Source organism: Mastigoproctus giganteus, chromosome 14, assembly GCF_048544385.1.
Source record: "Mastigoproctus giganteus isolate SK-2022 chromosome 14, ASM4854438v1, whole genome shotgun sequence".
NCBI classification, from domain to species: Eukaryota; Metazoa; Arthropoda; class Arachnida; order Uropygi; family Thelyphonidae; genus Mastigoproctus; species Mastigoproctus giganteus.
The window spans coordinates 38158653-38180393 of NC_143588.1; the positions used below are offsets into that span (position 1 = coordinate 38158653).

Consider the following 21741-nt stretch of genomic DNA (forward strand, 5'->3'; position numbering starts at 1 on the left):
TAAGCCTCTCTTGGTAAGAGAATCCCTTCATTCCCCTCGCCAATCGTGTTGCCCTTCTCTGTACACGCTCAAGCAAATCTACATCCTTCCTAAAATGAGGCCTCCAGACCTGTACGCAGTACTCAAGGCGTGGCCTGACCATTGCCTTATACAGAGGGACAATCACCTCCTTTTCCCTGCTAGCAAAATTCCTATATATCATTGACAAAACCCCATGACCCGCCCTAGCAGCCTGTCTGCACTGCTCAGAAAACTTCATATCTGACTGCACAATTACTCCCAGGTCTTTTTCATTTTCTACCACCTTAAGTGTAGTACCACACAGTTGGTACGTTTCTCTGGGGTTACTTCTACCCATATGCAGTACTTTGCATTTGTCAAGGTTGAACTTCAGTTGCCACTTCTTAGCCCATATGCCCAAATTATCTAGATCCTGTTGCAGTAGCACACTGCCATTACTGTCATTAACAACCCTGCCAACCTTTGTGTCATCTGCAAACTTCGACATTAAGCCTGATATACCTTCATCAATATCATTGATAAATACACAAAACAACAGTGGACCCAACACCGAGCCCTGTGGGACTCCACTAATAACATTAGTCCACGAAGAGCAGCACCCATTGATTACCACCCTCTATCTTCTCCCACTTAACCATCATGGGCACCTCCGTAGCCAGGTGGGAAGGAGCAGCAGTGCGTACCACACGCTTCTTGATTAGACCGGGGTTCGAGCCCGTCACCACCAAATATGGAGGATGCGGAAAGGTCAAGGAATGACCACCGCATATTCCGGAGCAATATGGCCTTAGTTGCTAATGCTCCTAAAAACCAAACAAACAACAACCCACTTAACCATCCTTTTATCCATTGTAGCAACTTACCCTTAATACCATTCTGCTCCAATTTGTACAGTAGTCTTCCATGCGCAACAGTGTCAAAAGCTTTCCTGAAATCCAAGTATATGATATCAAAATTATTTTTTGCATCCAGTTCCTTTGTGACCACATCATAATAACCAATCAAATTTGTCAGACAAGACTTTCCCTTAACAAACCCATGCTGTGTTTGAATTATTGCTGCATTCTTGTCTAGATGATCCTGCAATGCATCTTTAACCAGCGACTCCATTATTTTACCCGGAACAGAAGTTAAACTAACTGGTCTGTAATTACTCTTGTCACCCTTCGATCCACCTTTGTGAATTGGGGACACATTTGCACATCTCCAGTCCGTGGGAACCTCCCGAGTCCAAGGATGCTCTCATAATTATGGCTAAGGGTTTGCTTAGTTGCTTTGCCGCCTCCTTTAAAATAACTGGATATATCCCATCCACCCCAGGTGCCTTTCTTATGTTTAACTTCAACAATTTCTCCTCCACTTTGCTCTCAGTTATTACAAAATCATTAAGCACACTGCTACAATTTGATAACCTTCTTCCATTTTCAAATTGTAATAATTCCTCACGTGTGAATGTAGATGCAAAATACTCATTCAGTTTGTTTGCTATCTGAGCAGGATCATCAACAGTCGAACCATTGATGTCAAGTGGACCAATCATATTCATCCCCTTCCTTTTAGAGTTTATATAAGTAAATATATAAACTCTAAACTCTAAATATATATGAACTAATATATTAGTTCATATATTCAGTTCACCAACCCTTCTAAGCACAGTGAAATCAGGTTATTTGAGTTGTCATATAAAGCAATACTTCCAAAACGGTGTTACAAGTGCCAGCAGTTCGGTCATTCACAAATGGTATGCAGGGGTACAGCTTACATGCATCTTGTAGATCAAAGTGGCATTCACACAGTCAATGCCACTTAGTCCCATCTTATTTCCAATCAGAATAAGCCACATAACACAAGAAATACCAGACTGTAGAAAGATACTTATAAGCAGATAATATTACTACATCATACAGCTACCAAAATATGTGTTCATTGAAAGGCAACTACAAAATTCAGTAAATAAAATAGTTGTGGACAGAAATAAATGGAAACCATACCTCAAGTAAAAAAAAAAAAAAAAAACAGCACAATTAATTTTTGCAAAAAATGGAAAATGTGCACCTAGACTCAAAAATGTAAACAGGATCACAACTTATACCACTTGACATAGTATTAGATTTCTTGGTCTAGTACCAAATACCAAATTAAACTTTCTAGAACATATTAATAGCTTACGTACCACCTGCTTAAAAGCTTTAAACATCATATGTACAGTATCATTGCAGATAATGTTCGAGGATGTTCCGAGCTCTAAACATTCTCTGAACAATATCTGCAGTGATGTGGGGAGCAGGCTCTTAAACAAAGACATTTATTGAATTATGCTCTAAAAATTTGTAGGCTCACCAGACTGGGAATATTTTCATGAGCCAAAATGTGAAGCTTTGTTAATCACAAAACAGCAGTCAATGCCAACAGTACCTACAAAACCTGCTCATGGAGTGGCATATTAATCTGAACAGTGTTGTAGAAGATAGCTAAGCATTACATCCTCCTGGCATCTCTGGCCTCCCAAATGTAAGAAATATTTTCAACACTAGGGAAAAAATACCAATATCTGCAATGATGTGGGGAGCAGGCTGTTACACTCTGCTAAATTTATATTGGGCTATATGATCGAGACTGGATTATGGGGCACCAGTTTATGATGGCAAGGAAGAGTGTGCTTAAATGGCTGGATCTCACACATCTCCAGTGCAAGTTTATGTACAGAGGCATATGAACCACCTCTCCATTAAACAAAGGCATTTATTGAATTATGCTCTAAAAATTTGTAGTCTCACTAGGCTGGGAATATCTTCATTAGGCACAATGTGAAACTTTGTATAATCACAAAAACAGCAGTCAATGTCAACAGTACCTGTGAAACCTGCTCATGGAGTGGCATATTAATTTTGACAGTGTTGTAGAAGATAGCCAAACACTACATCCTCCCAAATGAAAGAAATATTTTCAGCACTAGGGAAAAATACCACTCCTTGAAAGGCATTATCTTTTTGGACACTCAAAGGGAAATCTGTGTAATCCAATGCTTATATACAATTAACTATCCAACATAAGTCGAATCCATATGTGGTTAGCCTCCTTCAAAATACACCAAGGTCAGCATCACAACACCAGCCCCCATGTCATGATTATATTTCTGTCATTCAAAAAAGTTAGTTATGAAAGATGGACACATTTCTGGAAATATCAAATGGGTAATAAATTATTCCAAATAAAACAAGCATCCCAACCCTGGAAATCAAGCTTGCATAAATTCAGACACGAAGAAGTTATTCTTACAAGACTGCATATTTAGCATACACATTGCACCCATCCATATTTACTTAGAAAAAGAATAGAAGACCCACCGATGTGTTCATGCGATGTGAAGTTTGCTTCACTGCACTGCACCTCCGTAGCTAGGTGGGCAGGAGCAGCAGTGCGTAGCACACTCTTCTTGATTAATCCGGGGTTCAAGCCCGTGACCACCAAATACGGAGGATGTGGAAGGGTCAGAGAATGACCATTGCATGTCCCCAGAGCAATATGGCCTTAGTTGCTAATGCTCCTAAAAAACCAAATAACAAACAGTAAAGGTTATGTTGTGTTTGGATAAAGCTTCACTGCACAACATATCAGATACTCTTAGTTGGAAGTCACCTCGATCAAAAACCCCTACTGAGCACTGATACCCAGCCCGCCACCTCATGGTTGTGGGTTTGCAATGGGGGGGGGGGGGGGAGTCTTGGTTTTTCTAAGGGCCCCAGGGCTAAGATAAACAACAGACTAACATAACCCTATATAATATGACACAAAGAACAATTTCAAACATTTTCTGGCCTTCACAGAGTTTGTATTACATCACAACATTACATCGTGGAATTGGAGAAAACTGCTGCAACAGAGAACAGTGCTGGACTGCCTGCTTCACCAAACACAAAGAAATAAAAATATCTTTCAGATAGCCAGTGTTCAACAAAGTATCTAATGAATATTCTGAGATGATGCTAGCCTTGATAAACTGTTGGCATACTGAAAATTGAAAATATTCTATTGCCAAATATAATACACCATTTAAAGTTTAAAAATTTTAACTAGTAGCACATAGTGCAAATGTGAAAAGGGCAGTACAAGCAAAGAAGCTCTTGCACCAAAATAAACCAAAACAAACAACAACAGCAGGATTATCTTCAGGTATGGCAGTCATCATGTCACAATCAAACTGAATATATCTTCCCAAGCATGCTTCATTGGGTAAGCTCTAGACTTGGAATCATGCCATTTCCTTTAATATTGAAGTTTCTTCACATACCCACCTTGAATATTTTTTTGGCTGCAAGTTTAATTCTCTAAATTCCTAAGGCATTAATTGTGCCTACCCTGTTCTTTTAAATCATGCTATATTTAATAGTACTTTATTTTAAATCCTTACTGAGTGTCTAATATCTGGAAATGCTTACATTATAATGTGCTAGTTGCTAGTACTAGCTTTAATGCCATATTTATCCAAATGGCATATACCACAGATTTTTTTTTTTTTTTTTGTGGTAGATGTGAATGTTCTTTATTAAAGCATAGAGAGAGACATATTTTATATGAGGATTTCTGTTTTAGTATCAACATGCATAAAGATTTTAAAATATATCAGCTGTACTTCCATTATAATGTAATTAATGTCAGAACTGATTCATTCTCGCATTTCAGCAAAATTGGCATTGAACTGCAAATGTAAATAAAATAAGTCATATTTATTGCATTCTTTTTCTTGAAGTGAAATTCTTAAAAAAAAAAAAAAAATTTGAATTGCTCTACAAGTGAAAATCATTGATGAAAGTTATCGATATGTATTAATTTTGGTTATAAATTTAAAGAAAGAAAACATTAATGTTGTAAAATTGTATTTCATGGTATTTCACTATTAATCTATGCATGTGAGGGGAGCTTGTATTTTCAGATGTGTAGAACACTATTCACTTTATCAAAGCCATTTATAATCAGACACATTACATAGTTTCCACCACAGTAAAAATCAAAACTGAAAGATAACAGTGACATGCAGTTTTCCTTCTAATATTTAATTACTGATGACAGAAAACTACTTCAGTACATTATTCTAAAAAGGAAGGATACTTCTTCAAAATTTTTTAATGTTTTAAAAACTCATAGGATGTATATTCTTTGGTTATGTTGTGTTTGGATAAATATACTTAATATGTTCCACTCCCTGTATATCATGACTAAAAAACTTTTTTTTTTTTTTTTCATCTCTCCATTAGCGACATGAGCAAGCAGAAGAGGGAAATTATCCACCAAGTGGACCACACATGACAATCATGTATAAAAATAAGGCTGTCCTTGTAGATGCTGCAAATTTAATTATTCATCATGTTAAACGGCAAACAGGTGAATTTTTCTCCTAAATGCAGCTTTAATTTTTCTTTCTTCCTTTTCCACTTAGTTCTCCTTTGACTAGCAAAATTAAAATCTAGTGATGCTTGCAATTCTTTATTGATAACCAGAGAAGGCTCCCTTGTATGTTGTAGAATATTTTATTATAAACTAGTATTGTAAGTAGTATTCCCCTTTCTCTCCCATTATCAGCATATTTATCATTCTTACAAGTAATGGTTAATATATCTGTCTCTAATAAGTTGAAAATTTTCTGAATAACTGATTTAAACTTTCCTTTTTGATGTGAAAACATCTATGGCGGCACTAGGGAAAAATCGATTGGTAACGAGATTTTTTACGGAAATAACAGTTGACATCACTATTTGTTAGGTGGCTGTTACATTTTAAATTGCACAAATAATGTCCCTTCCTAAATGGCATTAAGAATGCTAACTCAGTCACTAACATTTATTTGGTAGGGTAAGTAATTGATTCAGTAAAATTTGTACTAAGATACAGAAATGACGTCACTTCCTAAATGACACTAACTTAGTCACTAATGTTTATTTGGTAAAGCAGTGGGTAGTAATATTATGCAAGAATAAAAGTTTCATAGCCGCCGAAGAATCCTCTCGAGTCGAAAGGGGGCGAGTTCAAAAACATGGAGAATGAAAAAATGCAGACTTGAATAAAATCTGCTTGTCAAGATTTTGATCAACATTAACTTTCTAAGTAGCGTAAGTAAATGAGTAAGTTTCAATCAAACTGTTTAAAAATTTAAATGGTTTTGATTCAAGAATGCAACAATAAAACAATCACTTCTTGCAGTAGTTTTGGCTATGACGTCGTACTAGTCTACAAATGGATTTCGCTGACTATTGAATTGTGAAAATACCAAATCCAATTTCAGTTAACAACCTATAAGAGTATTTCGAAGATGGCTAAAACTCCAGCAGAGCGAAATCGAGAGAAGTATACAAGAATAAAAGCTTCAAAACCACCGAAGAAGCCTCCTATGTTGACAAAAGAACGAGTTCAAAAACATAGAGAATAAAAAAAAAATACAGAGTTTAATAAAATGAAGCAGATTTTATTAAACTGAAAAATACATTTGGAGGCTGTTACTTCTAGAATTTCCAACTGCAGACGTGACAAATATGAACGCTTGTAATATTTGTCAAGCATCTCGCAAAAATGATTCCATTCTAACATTGTTGAAGAGCAACGGTTTCGTTTATCCGGCTATTCCACCTCATCTGCCTCAATTGGATTTAGTGAAAGAGGGGCTCATTTCTCCTGATGTACTATTCATGCAAATTACAAGACCAAGACGGAATTTTGGACCAAATTATAAACACTCCTGTAAATGTTAATTCGATGATTGGTTATTTGCCTCGGAGAATAGATGATGATTAATTCTGTTAACGTTCATATCAAATGTAAGAAAAATTTCATAAATTGAGTAATTTAAAGGGATTGGTTCATAAATGAGATGTAAATGTTAGGTGAAAGTATCTGCTTGTATCCTCAGTATGATATCAAGATTGACAAAGCATTCTTCGATGAAGACATGGAACACGATCATGCTCCTACGCATGGTGAAGCGAATGAAAATATACCTATTGAAAATAGTCCAAACTCATAAACATACTTTTACCTGTTTATGAGTGGTGTTTTGAAGTTCCATTTATGCCATCACGATCTACGATGATTTTTTAATTCCCATGCCGAAAGCAGACACTCAACGAGTCAAATATAATGCTGAATACAAGAAATGGTGGAAGAATTTAGAGGACAATGAATATATTAGCATTGATCATTTCTTTAAAGAAAATCACATTCATTTGGAATCATATTATATCAATTTCTTCGAGCTGGTATTACTTGGCCAAAATTCTTTCTGAAATGAGAACCTTATCAAAAATGGCATAACCCCTTCAATCCTTTTGTGTTTACGTAGATACTGCTATTAATCGTAATTAAAAGATTTTATATAAGTCATCTTAAAAACTCTATTGATGTTTTTTATGTTAAATCCAGGGCAGACCATTAGGGTGTCCGGGATGAAGCTGTATAGTACCCTGATTTCTATAAACACAAATATTAGCATTAGTAGAAGCATATGATGTAAGAAAGCAAGCTTATATAGCAGTAGCAAACAAAAAAAAAAATAAATAAATAAATAAACCTTCTCATTTCACCCATCCATTCACTCCACAAATGCATGTGTTGCCTTAGTGTTGTCATGAACTTATTTAAGATTTTGACCTCTACAACAGTAACAGATGGAAGTTTTTTCCAACTTTCAACCACTGGCTGGATTGAGGCAAATTTCTGCAAGTCTATTTTACAATTGTCTTCCTCAATTTGAATTTAGGTGAGTAATCTGAGCAAGAGGAAGAATCCCATCAGCTTGTTCAAACTATTCAAAGCCTTATACACTTAAATTAGATTTATTCGCAGATGCCTAGTTTCCAGACGCTGCAGTTTGCAGAACTTAAGCCTTTCTTCATAAGAGCAACCCTTTGTTTCACTCACCAATCTCATTGCTCTTCTCTCTCTACTCATTCCAGCAGCTCTACACCCTTCCTAAAATGAGAAGCTGTATGCAGTACTTAAGGTGTGGCCTGGCCATTGCCTTATACAAGGGGACAATCACCTCCTTATTGCTTCTAGAAAAATAACAGCCTGACTGCACTGCTCAGAAAACTTCATATCTGACTGCACAATTATCCCAGATCTTTTTCATTCTCCACTACACTAAGTGTAGTTCCACCCACTTGATATGTTACTGCTACCCACATGCAGTACCTTACATTTGTCAATGTATTTGATATCATATACTTGGATTTCAGGAAAGCTTTTGATAGTGTTGCACATGGAAGACTGCTGTATGGGTTGGAGAGGTGTGGCATTAAGAGTAAGTTGCTACAATGGATAAAGGGATGGTTGAGTGGGAGACGACAGAGAGTGGAAATCAGTGGACAATGCTCTTCATAGACAAATGTTATTAGTGGAGTTCCCATGGGTTCGCTGTTGGGCCCATTGTTGTTTTGTATATTTATCAATGATTTTGATGAAGGTATATCAGGTTTAATGTCTAGGTTTGCAGATGATGCAAGGGTTGTCGACAGTAAAGACAGTATGCTACTCTAAATGGATCTAGATAAGTTGGGAAAATGGGCTGAGAAGTGGCAACTGAAGTTTAACATTGACAAATTCAAAGTACTGCATATGCGTAGCAGTAACCCAAGAGAAATATGCCAACTGTGTGGTACTACACTCAAGGAATTGGAGAGTGCAGGATACTTGGATGTAATCCAAGTCAGTGAAATATGAAGTTTGCTGAGCAGTGCAGCTGGGTTGCCAGGGCAGGTCATTGAGTCTTGTCAATGATATATAGGAATTTTGCTAGCGGGGACAGGGAGGTGATTGTCCTGTTGTACGGGGCAATGATCGGGCCACACCTGGAGTACTGTGCACAGGTCTGGAGGCCTCATTTGGGGGGGGGTGGAGTTGCTTGAACGAGTGCAGAGAGGGGTGCGGGATTGGTGAGGGGAACGGGGGATCCCACTCGCCACAGAACCCTCTTCCCAAGGGGGGCTTGGGTTCTGTGGGTTGCAACACCTGGAGAGTGGGCACCTGCAGGGTGGTCTGGTTGAGGTGTATGGGGGGGGGCCCTGAATGGGTTGAGCGAGCTGAATGCTGATGGGATTCTTCCTATTGCCCAGACTAAGAACCTGAGGGGGCACAGTTTCAAATTGAGGAAAGATAGTGGTAGAATAGATGTGTGGAAATTTGCCTTTAGCTGGCGGGTAGTTGATTGGTGGAACAGGCTTTCGTCTTTTGTTGTAGAACCTAATAGTCTAAATAAATTTAAGGCTGAGCTGGACAGGCATTTGGAACGAATGGAGGGGTAAAATGGTAGGGGTTTTTTTTTTTTTTTTTTTTTTGGCTGATGCTGCATAAGCTTGCTTTCTTGCATTGTATGCCTCTACTAATGGTAATGTTAAATTTCAGTTGTCGCCCATCTCCTCAATTTCTCTAGATCCTGCTGCAGTAGTATATTGACATTACTGTCATTAACAACCCTGCAAACCTTTGTATCATCTGCAAACTTGGACATTAATCCTGATATATACCTTCATCAGTAATATCAATAAACACAAAAAACAACAATTGGCCCAACACCGACCTTATATTATTTAATGGAGTCCCCTGGGGGACTCCACTAGTAACATAAGTCCATGCAGAGCAGTGTCCATTGATTACCACTTTGTGTATTCTCCCATTCAGTCATCCCTTTATCCATAGCAGCAACTTGCCCTTAATGCCCTACTGCTCCAATGTACATTAGTCTTCCATGTTCCACATTATCAAAAGTGTTCCTGAAATCCAAGTACAGTAGAGTCCCGAGGTTTTGTGTTATCCGAGCTAGCTCTTAGCTCAATTTTTACATAAAGGCTAAAAGCCTTTATGTAAAAGTGATTTGTGTTCGTATATATGATCAGTAAACCTGTGATGAGAACAGACTGTGCTGTGCCAATTTGTGGAATGTCGATGACTCATCTCCCTGCACGCCCCTCCACACAGTCGCCACAAAACTTCAACAGTTTTATCTTTTGGGTTCGGTTTGACATCTCATTCAGGTGATTTTGCTTGTGACTAAAAAAAATTAAATTTTCTTATTATCGTGGATTATTGTGTGTGACAGAGTGAAATGGAAGACAGAATAAATAATGACAGCTGTAATACTAATTGAAAAACATATGTTACACACATACAGTAGAAAAGCTTTCAGTTATTATGGTAACCTTCATCAGTCAAACTGACAGTTAAGAGTGTGGAACATGAGGGTGTGTACTGCCATTCATGTATATGAAACTGCGTGGTTAATTGTTTGATGTTGAAACCTGTAGCTGTGATGTATGTGAACATTGCCAATGTTTGTCACTCATCAAAATGGTTGCTTCAATAATAAGGTGGACATCCACTGCTTCTGTTGACTGAGGTATTAGAGCATGTGAAGTTCAACGACTCCAACCAGGCACATCTCTGTTAGTGGCAAGACCTATCTACAATCACAACATTGCGGTGCGGGTCAGTGTCATGGCAGGTTGACCTGAAGTGTTCGGCAATGGCCGAGTGGTCTATGTCCGCTAAGCGGATGGCTCTTTCGTGTTCCGAAAGACGTTTGCTGAGTCGTCTCCCAGTTTCCCCGATGTAGCAGCTAGTGCAGTCACAGCAAGAGATGCAGTAGACTAGACTACTTTGTAGTAAGGTGGGAGCCGGTTTTTAACTCTAGAGATGAGGGATCACAACTTTCTGCCTGGGAGCTGTACGTATTTTATCCCATGTGATTTTAGTACCTTTGAAACCTGTTGTGATAAGTTTGGGTAGTATGAAATAGAGATGAGGGATCACAACTTTCTGCCTGGGTGCTGTACGTATTTTATCCCATGTGATTTTAGTACCCTTGAAACCTGTTGTGATAAGTTTGGGTAGTATGAAATAAAGGCTCTTGTGATTGAGTCATTACCTTGAATGTTCCTGTTGGTCGCTATGTGGCCATGTGTCTGTAGGTCACACCTGTCAAGAGTACTGGTGGAATAGCCACACCTCGCAAGATCTGCCTTGACTTTAGCAATCTCCCTGTCATCTACAGAACAAAGAGTGGGTCCAAGCACGGACTCTAGTTCTGTAGATAGAGGCGCACCGAGATTGGAAACAGTGGATGTCGTGTCCACACTATTATTGGAGCAACCATTTTGATGACTGACAAGCATTGGCAACGTTCACATACATCACAGCTACAGGTTTCAACATCAAACAATTAACCACACTCTTAACTTTCAGTTTGACCGATGAAGGTTACCATAATAACCGAAACTTTTATAGTGTATGTATTTAATATATGTTTTACAATTAGTATTAAACCTGTCATTATTTATTCTGTCTTCCGTTTCGCTCTGTGTCACACAATAATTCACAATAATAATTGTTGGCAACGTTCACATACATCACAGCTACAGGCTTCAACAAAAAAAAATTAACCACACAGTTTCATACACATGACTGGCAGTACATGCCCTCGTGTTCCACACTCTTAACTTTCAGTTTGACTGATGAAGGTTACCATAATAACCAAAAGCTTTTATAGTGTATGTATTTAATATATAAGGCACCTCCGTAGCCAGATGGGCAGGAGCAGCAGTGCGTAGCACACGCTTCTTGATTAAACCGAGGTTCGAGTCCGTGACCACCAAATACAGAGGATGTGGAAAGGTCAGGGAATGACCACCGCATATCCCCGGAGCAAGGCCTTAGTTGCTAATGCTCCTAAAAAAAACAAAACAAAACCAAATAGCAATTTAATATATGTTTTCAATTAGTATTAAACCTGTCATTAATTATTCTGTTTTACGTTTCACTCTGTATCACAATAATTCACAATAATAATGAATCCAGAGCGCACAGGCCTCTTTAATAATAATTAAATTTTCTCTTTGTACTCTGGCACGACAACTAGGTCAGTAGAGTTTACAATAAATTGTCAATACAAATATTTATTGTATTTATTAGTTATGGGCTTGAACCCCGGTCCACTCAAGAAATGCCTACTATGCACTCTCGCTACTGACCACTTGGCTACGTCAGGCCTACCACTAGTTTATCGGTTCCATGTGGCTTCTCTATTTTTATTTTATGTATGATGAGTGTAAAACGGAAACGTGTCATGGTTTCATTAGAAACTAAGTTTGATGCCATCAAACAAGTAGACAAGGGCGAAATGATTAAAAAGCTGGCTAGAGAGTTAGGCATAGGAGATTGGGTGAGAAATCAACAGAACATTGAAAAATTGTATTCACAAAGATTGTCTGAGAAAAGTGATGAGCACATGAGAAGAAAAACAATGAAAAAGGGAAAGTATAAACAATCATCTGAAGCAGTTTTTTTTGTGGTTCACGCAAATGAGACAGAAAGGAAGCCCGGTTTCTGGACCAACTCTACAAGCAAAGGCTCCACAATTTCAGAAAAATTTTTGTGATGGTGATGAAGAATTTACAGCTAGCGTGAAATGGTTAGATAGATGGAAAAAGAGGTATGGAGTAAGACAGCTGAACATCGCGGGGAAAAATTGTCTACTTTTCAGGAAGAAGCGCAGTCTTTTACCAAAAAGTGGGCAAAAATCATAGAGGAGGAAGGTTTAAGTTTGGATCAAATTTACAACTGTGACAAAACAGGTTTAAATTATTGAATGCTTCCGACCAAAACATTCGCATCACAAGAAGAAAAAGTAGCGCCCCGGATATAAACGTAGTAAGCAGAGACTTGACAGTGTTGGCATGCTCAAATGCTTCAAGAAGTCACAGGCATAAGTTGCTACTTATTGGAAAGGCTAAGAAACCAAGAGCCTGCAAACACGTACATGTGAAAAGTCTTCCTTGTAAGCATGCCAACCAATCAGATGCGTGGTTTGGATTCATGTTTGTTGAAAAAATGATTTCCATGAAGACTTCGTTCCTGCAACAAAGAAATTTTTGGCAAAAAAGAAACTCCCGGAAAAAGCATTGTTGCTTCTGGACAATGCACCATCTCATCTGGATGAAACTGAACTAGTCTCTGGTGACATTAAAACTCCTTTTTTTGCCTCCTAATGTTAAAGTCTCTGACCCAGCCATTAGATCATAGTATCCTGGAGACTTTGAAACAGAACTACAGATGATGACTTTTAAAACAACTCCTGGAATATCTGGAAAATGGTGGAACTGTTGCTGAAAGTCTTAAAAACATAAACGGGAAAGATGTCATTTACTGGCTGGCAGAATCATGGGAAGAAGTAAAAACATCAACTCTCATGAAGTCCTGGAAAAAAATTCTCAGTGAAACCGAGGAAGAAGAAGATGATGAAGATAATCTTCCAGTTATAAAGCTAGTAAAAATTCCAAATTCAAACCTATTACGGCAGAAGACATTTAAAATTGGATGAATGAAAATGTGCAACAGGAGATGACCGATGACATGATTATAAATTTAGAAAGTGAGCGAAAACAAGAGAATGAAAACGAAGATGGTGTGTGTGTGTGTGTGTGTGTGTGTGTGTGTGTGTGTGTGTGTGTGTGTGTGTGTGTGTGTGTGTGTGTGTGTGTGTGTGTGTGTGTCCAGGAGAAGGCTCTAAAATTTTGCATACGGAAGGCCTAAATGCGAATGAGAGTACGCCCACCGATCTACTATTGTTGAGACGTCTGAGAAACATTGCAGAAAACAACCGTCAAACTTCTTTAAAACAGACAACTTTGAAAGACTTTTTTTCTAAAGCCTTATGCTGTAATGACGATAATGCATATACAGTATGTTTAGTATAATACTATCTAAGTAAATAAACACAGGCTAAGGTAAAGAAAGCCCACACAAGAAGCATGGAAAATTTTCACTCAACCATTCCCTCTCAATGTTTGTCCAGTTCCTCCTTGAATTTATTTAAGCTATCAACTTCCACCACGACAGATGGAAGTTTGTTCCGTCAATTAACCACCCTCTGGCTAAAGACAAATTTCTGCACATCTATTCTACAACTGTCTTTCCTCAATTTGAAATTACGTCCCTTTAGGTTCGTAAGAATCCCATCAGAATTCAGCGTGCTTATCCCATTCAAGGCCTTATACACCTCAATCAGATCACCTAGCAGGTGGGCAGGAGCAGCAGTGCGTAGCACATGCTTCTTGGTTAGACCGAGGTTCGAGCCCGTCACCACCAAATACAGAGGATGCGCAAATGTCAGGGAATAACTACCACATATCCCCGGAGCAATATGCCTTAGTTGCTAATGATCCTAAAACCCAAATAACAAACAACAAACAAACCTAGCAGGTGCCTAGTCTCCAGCAGCTGCAATTTGCAGATCTTAAGCCTCTCTTTGTAAGAGGATCCCTTCATTCCCCTTACCAATCTTGTTGCCCTTCTCTGTACGCTCTCAAGCAAATCTACATCCTTCCTAAAATGAGGCCTCCAGACCTGTATGCCGTACTCAAGTAGTGGCCTGACCATTGCCTTATACAAAAGGATAACACCTCCTTTTCCCTGCTAACAAAATTCCTATATATCATTGACAAAACCCCATGAACTGCTCATGCAGCCTATCTGCAATGCTCAGAAAACTTCATATCTGACTGTTACTCCCAGTTCTTTTTCATTTTCTACCACCCTAAGTGTAGTACCACACTTTTGTTACATTCCTCAGGGGGTTCCTTCTACCCATATGCAGTACTTTGCATTTGTCAATGTTAAACTTCAGTTGCCACTTCTCAGCCCATTTGCCCAACGTATCTAGATCCTGTTGCAGTAGCACTCTGCCATTACTGATACAGTATATTATATAGATATACAGTATATTACAGTACATTATATAGATAATATTAGCGATGAATCTTTTAAAGGTGGAAGAAATTTGTTGGAGAAAATGAAACGTTGCTTCAACTTCCTTGATTTTTTGATGAAATCTAAATTAATAAGACTGAAACTGTACTTTGTAAGTGCAGTAATTATTTTAAACTAATTGAATCATGAGCAGAGTCAAGTGGAAAGTTCTGACATTGTAAAATATGATCTGTGCACGAGTGAGTGTCTTTTAAAATAAAAAAAAATAAAAAAATAAAAATGATTCTGTAGAAAAAAAGTCAGGTTACTCCCTCCAGTTCGGGAGAGGTTCAAGCTCCCATGGGATTCAATTTCTACTCCTGACTGATAACACCCACCATCTATTTACTGAGAGAGCAACGATACAAATGCCGTCACGGCAAACTAGTTCCACCATTAAACCACTCCAAAATTTGCCGTAGTTGTCATGTGGGCTTTCTTTTCCTTCGTCTTAAACACAATTATAGTATGTAATTACATACATACATGTACATGTTTTCTTTTTCTTACTGTACATATGTATGTACATGTACTGCCTTAATGGCAGAAATGAGGGAGATGATAGAGAGGAGGGGAACATTGTCGCAGGGTGAGTATACAAAAATTATCCGTGTTAACAGGGTTTGACCGTATCCAAGCTGTTCTTGGTCCACATTAGCTCGGATAATCTCGGGACTCTGTTGTACATGATATCAAAATTATTTTTTGATATCATATACTTCAAAGGTTCTCGTTAATATCCAGTCAAGTTGGTCAGACCTGTCTTCCCCCTAACAAACCCATGCTGTGTCTGGACTATAAGTGCAGTCTTGTCTAGATGATTCTGCAATGCTTCTTTAACCAGTGACTCCGTTATTTTCCCTGCAACAGAAGTTAATCTAGCAGGTTTGTAATTACTCATTTCACCCTTTGATGTCCCTTTTTGAATTGGGATACATTTGCACATATCCAATCCTTGGGTACCTCCACTGTGTTCAAGGATGCTCTTGTAATTATGGTTAAGGATCTGCTTACTTTTCTGCCTCCTTCAATATAACTGGATAGATCCCAACTACTCCAGGTGATTTTCTTTTGTTCAATTTCAACAATTTCTCTTCCACTTTGCTCTCAGTTATTACAAAACATTCAGTCTCTACTAGAGTTAGATAAGCTTCTGGTCTCCACTTCCCTACCGGCTTCCTCATGTATGAATGTAGATGCAAAATTCTCATTCAGTTTGTCAGCTATCTCAGCAGGTTTATCAACAATCAAACTGTCAATATCAAGTGAATGAATCTGATTGAGCCCCTTCTTTTTAGAGTTTACATAAGTACAGAAACCTTTACTGTTCTTCTTGCATCCTTTTCCAAAGATTTCTCATAATCTGCCTTCGCAAATTATGAGAAATATAAAAATACAGTCGAACCATCGATGTCAAGTGGACCAATGAGATTCATCCCCTTCCTTTTAGAGTTTATATAAAGAAAGAAATCCTTGCTGTTTTTCTTAGCATCTTTTGCTAAGGATTTTTCGTAATAAACCTTCACCTGCCTAACCTCCTTAGTGACCTGATTACAGACTAGCTTATATTTACCATAGCCTTCTGTGTGACCTGATAATTTATATGCATCCCATCCATTTTTTCTTCTCTGCCACGAGAGTAGCCTGTGCAAAAGTAGCTTTTTGTCGCTCCTGGAACAGAGAAGTTTTTTCTGATTTATTTTCTGTTTTATTAGCTTAAATTGGCATATTAACTTATTGTCTAGAGTAGACAATAATTGGGAAAACATGCCGTTTAATAGGGCCAGGAGACCGCAGCGCTGGAGATTACCCTACAATTGTCTCCGATAGTACCACGTGGTTCGGTCGATATTCTGGAGGTCACAACCATAAAACAATAAAAACAATTAGCAGTCACCTGTTTATTGGGCTTTTCTGTTAGTGAAATCTATCAAAAAGAGTAGGAGACCTCCGGAATTACTTAACAAGTATAGGTCACTGATGAAAAAAAGCCGTGAATTAGGGTTGAATTTGAAAGTGTCTGCAATTCTGCCCAGACAGATAGGAGGGAGTGTATGATAAGAGCCCTGTCAATCAATTCGGCCCTGGAAAGATTGTGCAAGGCTCAAGGGGTAAATTTTTTTTTCAGCCTGGTCTGTACTTGTTAACAGGAGAGACTGCTTCTACAAGGATGGGATACGCTTAAATAGAAAGGGTGCAAGAATGTTTGCTGATGCTATCGAGGCAGTGTTAGGTGGGTCGGGAAACTGCTAGATTGGGGGGATACAAGGACTAATAGATTAACAGTAGCCACTGGCAGAAGTGAAAGTGATTCTTACACGACTTCTATTCATCATCGGACTTCAAGGACTGCTGGGAGTCATTGCGGAACAAGTGAATATATGAGCTGAGTTAGGGTTAGTAAATAAATTTGAATTTGTGGTGCTGGTCAAAACATCGAAGGCAGATATTGTTGGGATATCAAAGACGTGGTGTCACACACATATATAAGGAATGCAAAATTAGAATTTCAGGAGTACAATATGCACAGACAGGATAGGAAGAGAGGAGGGGTAATGCTGTTAGTAAAGAAACACACAAAATCTAAAGAAGTGCATCCAGTTGACATGAGTGGACAGTGCAATGTTGAGTCAGTTTCGTGTGAAAGCAAAATTGAGATCAGAAGTATGTTGAAAGGCCTAGTGACGCTGATGAGTACCATGAACAACTGAACAGGGAAATAGTGTGCAAGTAAATCTGGAACTTGTGGTTGGTCACTTGCACACTGGCAAAGCGTTTTTGGGTTTCTTGGATGATTTTTCTACAGTAGCATGTTCGAGAGGCAACCAAAGGGAGTAATACTCTTGATCGGGTTATCAGCAGTAATTATTCATACATTAAGAATCTGGAGAAAAAGGAACTACTAAGTGGCAGTGATCACAGTGTACTGATGTGGGATTTACCTAAAGGTATAATTACCATCGGGTTAAAGGGAAGGGTTTATGCTTTCGTAACGGTGGTTATGTTTGTTGTTTGGTTTTTAAAAGCATTAGCAACTAAGGCCATATTGCTCTGGGGATATGCAGTGGCCATTCCCTGACCTTTCCACATCCTCCGTATTTGGTGGTGACGGGCTCGAACCCCGGTTTAATCAAGAAGCATGTGCTACGCACTGCTCCTCCTTCCCACCTTGCTACGGAGGCGCCACTCATAACGGTGCTCTCAGACAGTGTTTAAATTCTGTACAGTGGGACAAACTGATGATGTTACCACCAGAAAATTCTAATTGGGGAGCATTCGAGGAATTAATTGTGGAAACTACTAGGCTTTTCATACCAATTAAGAAATATTGTTCGAGGTTTAGGCCTAAATGGATGTCAGATGAACTAATGAGATTCGTGGCAGAAAAGAAAAATGTATGGGATACATATAAATTATCAGGTGACACAGAAGTCTCTGGGCACAGATATAAACTATTCTGTAATCAAGTCACAAAGGAGGTTAGGCAAGTGAAATCAAATTATGAGAAATCTCAGGTTGGTCCACTTGATATCGATGGTTTTACTTTTGGTTGTCTTGCTCAAAAAGCTGACAAACTGAATGAGTATTTTGCATCTACATTCACACATGAAGAATCCTTTAGGGAAGTGAAGGACAGAAGGTTTCTAAACTCTTACAGGGAGCTTAATGATTTTGTAATAACTGAGAGCAAAGTGGAGGAGAAATTGTTGAAGTTGATCAGAGAAAAGGCTCCTGGAGTGGATGAAATCTATCCAGTTATATTACATGAGGTGCAAAGAAAGTAAGCAAACCCCTTAGCCATAATTATGAGAGCATCCTTGGAATCAGGAGAAGTTTGCACTGGCTGGAGAAGCACAAATATATCCCCAATTCACAAAGGTGGATCAAAAGGTGACACGAGTAATTACAGACCTGTTAGTTTAACTTCTGTTGTGGGGAAAATAATGGAGTCACTGGTTAAAGAAGCATTGCAGGATCATCTAGACAAGACTGCAGTAATAATTCAGACACAGTATGGGTTTGTTAAAGGAAACCCTCTTTGACAAATTTGATTGGATACTATGATGTGGTCACAAAACAGCTGGATGCAAAAAACAATATTGATATCATATACTTGGATTTCAAGAAAGCTTTTGATACTGTTGCATATGGGAAAGTTGCTACAATGGATAAAAGTTTGGTGGAGTGTGAGACGATAAGAGTGTGGTAATCAATGGATGCTGCTTTTTGTGTATTAATGTTATTAGTGGAGTTTCCAAGGGTTCGGTGTTGGGCCCACTGTTGTTTTATATATTTATAAGTGATATTGATGAAGGTATATTTCGCTTAATGTCCAAGTATGCAGTGTGCTACTGCAACAGGATCTAGAAAAGTTGGGCAGATGAGCTGAAGTTTAACATTGACAAATGCAAAGTACTGCATATGGGTAGAAGTAACCCCAGAGAAACGCACCAACCGTATAGTACTACTCTTCGATGGTAGAAAATTAAAAATACCTGGGAGTAATTGTGCAGCCAGATATAAAGTTTTCTGAGTAGTACAGATAGGCTACCAGAGCAAGTCATGGGGTGTTGTCAATGATAGTATTATTAGTATTAGTATTCACAATGGCCACATGTTGCAAGGAAGCCTGTGGCTTTGGCTTACCCACCAAAAAATATAATAACAAAAATAAATAAAATAAAATAATAACAGTGAAAATTTTAAAAAATAAGAGAAAAGGAAATAGACAACCTATGCATTTCCCTCCTCCTGTAGATAATTATCCAGCTGACCTTTGAATTTCCCCAAACTCTCAGCCTCTACCACCCATGTAAGTAACTTATTCCAGTAATTTATAATTTGCTGGCTAAAATAAAACTTCCTGTAATCCAGTCTAAATATCTTCCCCCATAACTTGAAATTATGGCTCTTTGTTCTACAATCATTTATAACCCGTGAGTTGCCTCCATAGCCAGGTGGGCAGGAGCAGCAGTACGTAGCACACGCTTCTTGACTAGACCGGGGTTCGAGCCCGTCACCACCAAATACGGAGGATGCAGAAAAGTCAGGGAATGACCACCGCATATCCGCGGAGAAATATGGCCTTAGTTGCTAATGCTCCTAAAAACCAAATAACAACAACAACATAACCCGTGAAAATTTCGTCCTTATTCATTTTGCTTATGCCTCTGAGAGCCATAAACATCCTCAGTCATCTCCTTTAAGGTGTCTAGTTTCCAAGCTCTGCAACCCATGTATTCGAAGTTGTTCCTCATATGGATGCCCTTTTTGCCGATCTTACCAGACGAGTTACCCATATTTGGACACTTTCAAGAAGCACTATGTCTTTCTTTAGGTGTGGTCTCTATACTTGAACACAGTATTCCAAGTGGGTAGCAATAGCCTTATATAATGGCATTATGACATCCTTATCTCTACTTGCAATTGTTGGATAAATTATCGATTGGACACTATGGGCCGTCCTTGCAACCAGTCTACAATGCTCTGAGAACTTTGTGTGTGACCATATCGTAATACCCAAGTCCCTTTCTTCCACTACCTGGTTTAGTTCAACTCCTCCAGGTGTATAAGTTATTTTGGGGTTTACTGTTCCCCAGGTGCAACACCCTAAACTTTGCTGGATTAAATATAGCTGCCATTTTTCTGACTGTTCCTGAAGTCTATCTTGGTCACACTGAAGGAGCCCTACTGGCCGGTCATCATTAACTACTCTACCAATCTTTGTGTCATCTGCAAATTTAGACCTCATGCACTCTATCCCTTCATCGATATCATTTATGAAGACCAAAAACAACAGTGGTCTTAATACTGGTCCTTCGGAACTGTATTTCTTACATCAACCCAATCTGAGGAATAACCCTCTGCCTCCTGCTATCCATCTAAGAATTTTCCCTGTGATTCCAAACTATTTCAGCTTATAAAATAACTACCCATGTGGGACTGAGTCAAATGCTTTGCTGGAATCTAAGTAAAAAGTGTTGAAATTATTCCTTGGGATTAGTTCAGCTCTTGATTGACCCTGTCAAAATAGCTAACTAGATTAGTTAAACATGATTTTCCCTTTACAAAACCATGCTGTATCCTCAGAATTCAATTTCTATCCAAATGATCCCGAATTCCACCTTTGATTATCGTCTCCATGATTTTCTCTCTGCACTCTTAGAACTGTCCTTATGTACTGGAGATGCATTGGCACTTTTGCAATCCAACGGAATCACTCCCAAGTCCAGTGATGTTCTCATAATTTTTCCCTCAATGGTTCAGTGCACTCACTTGCCACCTCCCTTAAGATTATAGGTTATATGCCATCAACCCGAGGAGCCTTACCGGTACGTAGGCTCGAATTTTTTTCATTAAATAAACATGTGAAATTTCAACATCATTAATTAAATTTTTTTCATCTTCACTCCTATAATTTCCCATTGAAACGGTTTTTTTTTTTCTTCTCTGTTAATATCGATGCAAAGTAACTGTTGAGTTCATCTGCAACTTCGGCTGGTATATTTAATACTGTCTGATGTCCATTACATAAGGGTCCGATCTGGTTTGTCCTTCTCTTCTTTGCATTTATATATGTGAAGAATTGCATATCCACCTTCTTTGCTTTCTTTGCTAGTGATGTCTCATAATGTGCCTCTGCAAGCCTAAACTTTTCTGTGACACTATTACAGATCACTTTGTAGCTCTTATAGGCTTCAGTACTTTTTATTGCTATGTAACTTTTCCATGCAGTCTTTTTCTGCTCAAGTAATCTAGCAACTTCATTATTCGTCCAACTTGAAATCCTCCTTGTGGAGTATTTTTTTAATGGTGTACTAGGGGGCTTTTCCCTCTGCTCGCTTTGCTTGCCCACCTGCATGCATGCTTTTCTATGTAAAATGTAGTCATGCCGAGTAAGTCAAGTTTTCTATCTAAAAAACACACCTGTGA

General features: G+C 38.5%; 1 protein-coding gene across 9 annotated transcripts in view; it reads left to right on the forward strand.

Annotated features, from left to right (window-relative positions):
• LOC150075069 (paired amphipathic helix protein Sin3a-like) overlaps positions 1 to 21741 on the forward strand; it is a 718000-nt gene that overhangs the window by 532357 nt on the left and 163902 nt on the right. For all 9 annotated transcript variants that reach the window (XM_090389145.1, XM_090389146.1, XM_090389142.1 and 6 more), the window contains one exon: positions 5277 to 5403. In XM_090389145.1, the coding sequence (XP_090245271.1) occupies positions 5277 to 5403 (127 nt within the window). The remainder of the gene's footprint in view (positions 1 to 5276; positions 5404 to 21741) is intronic.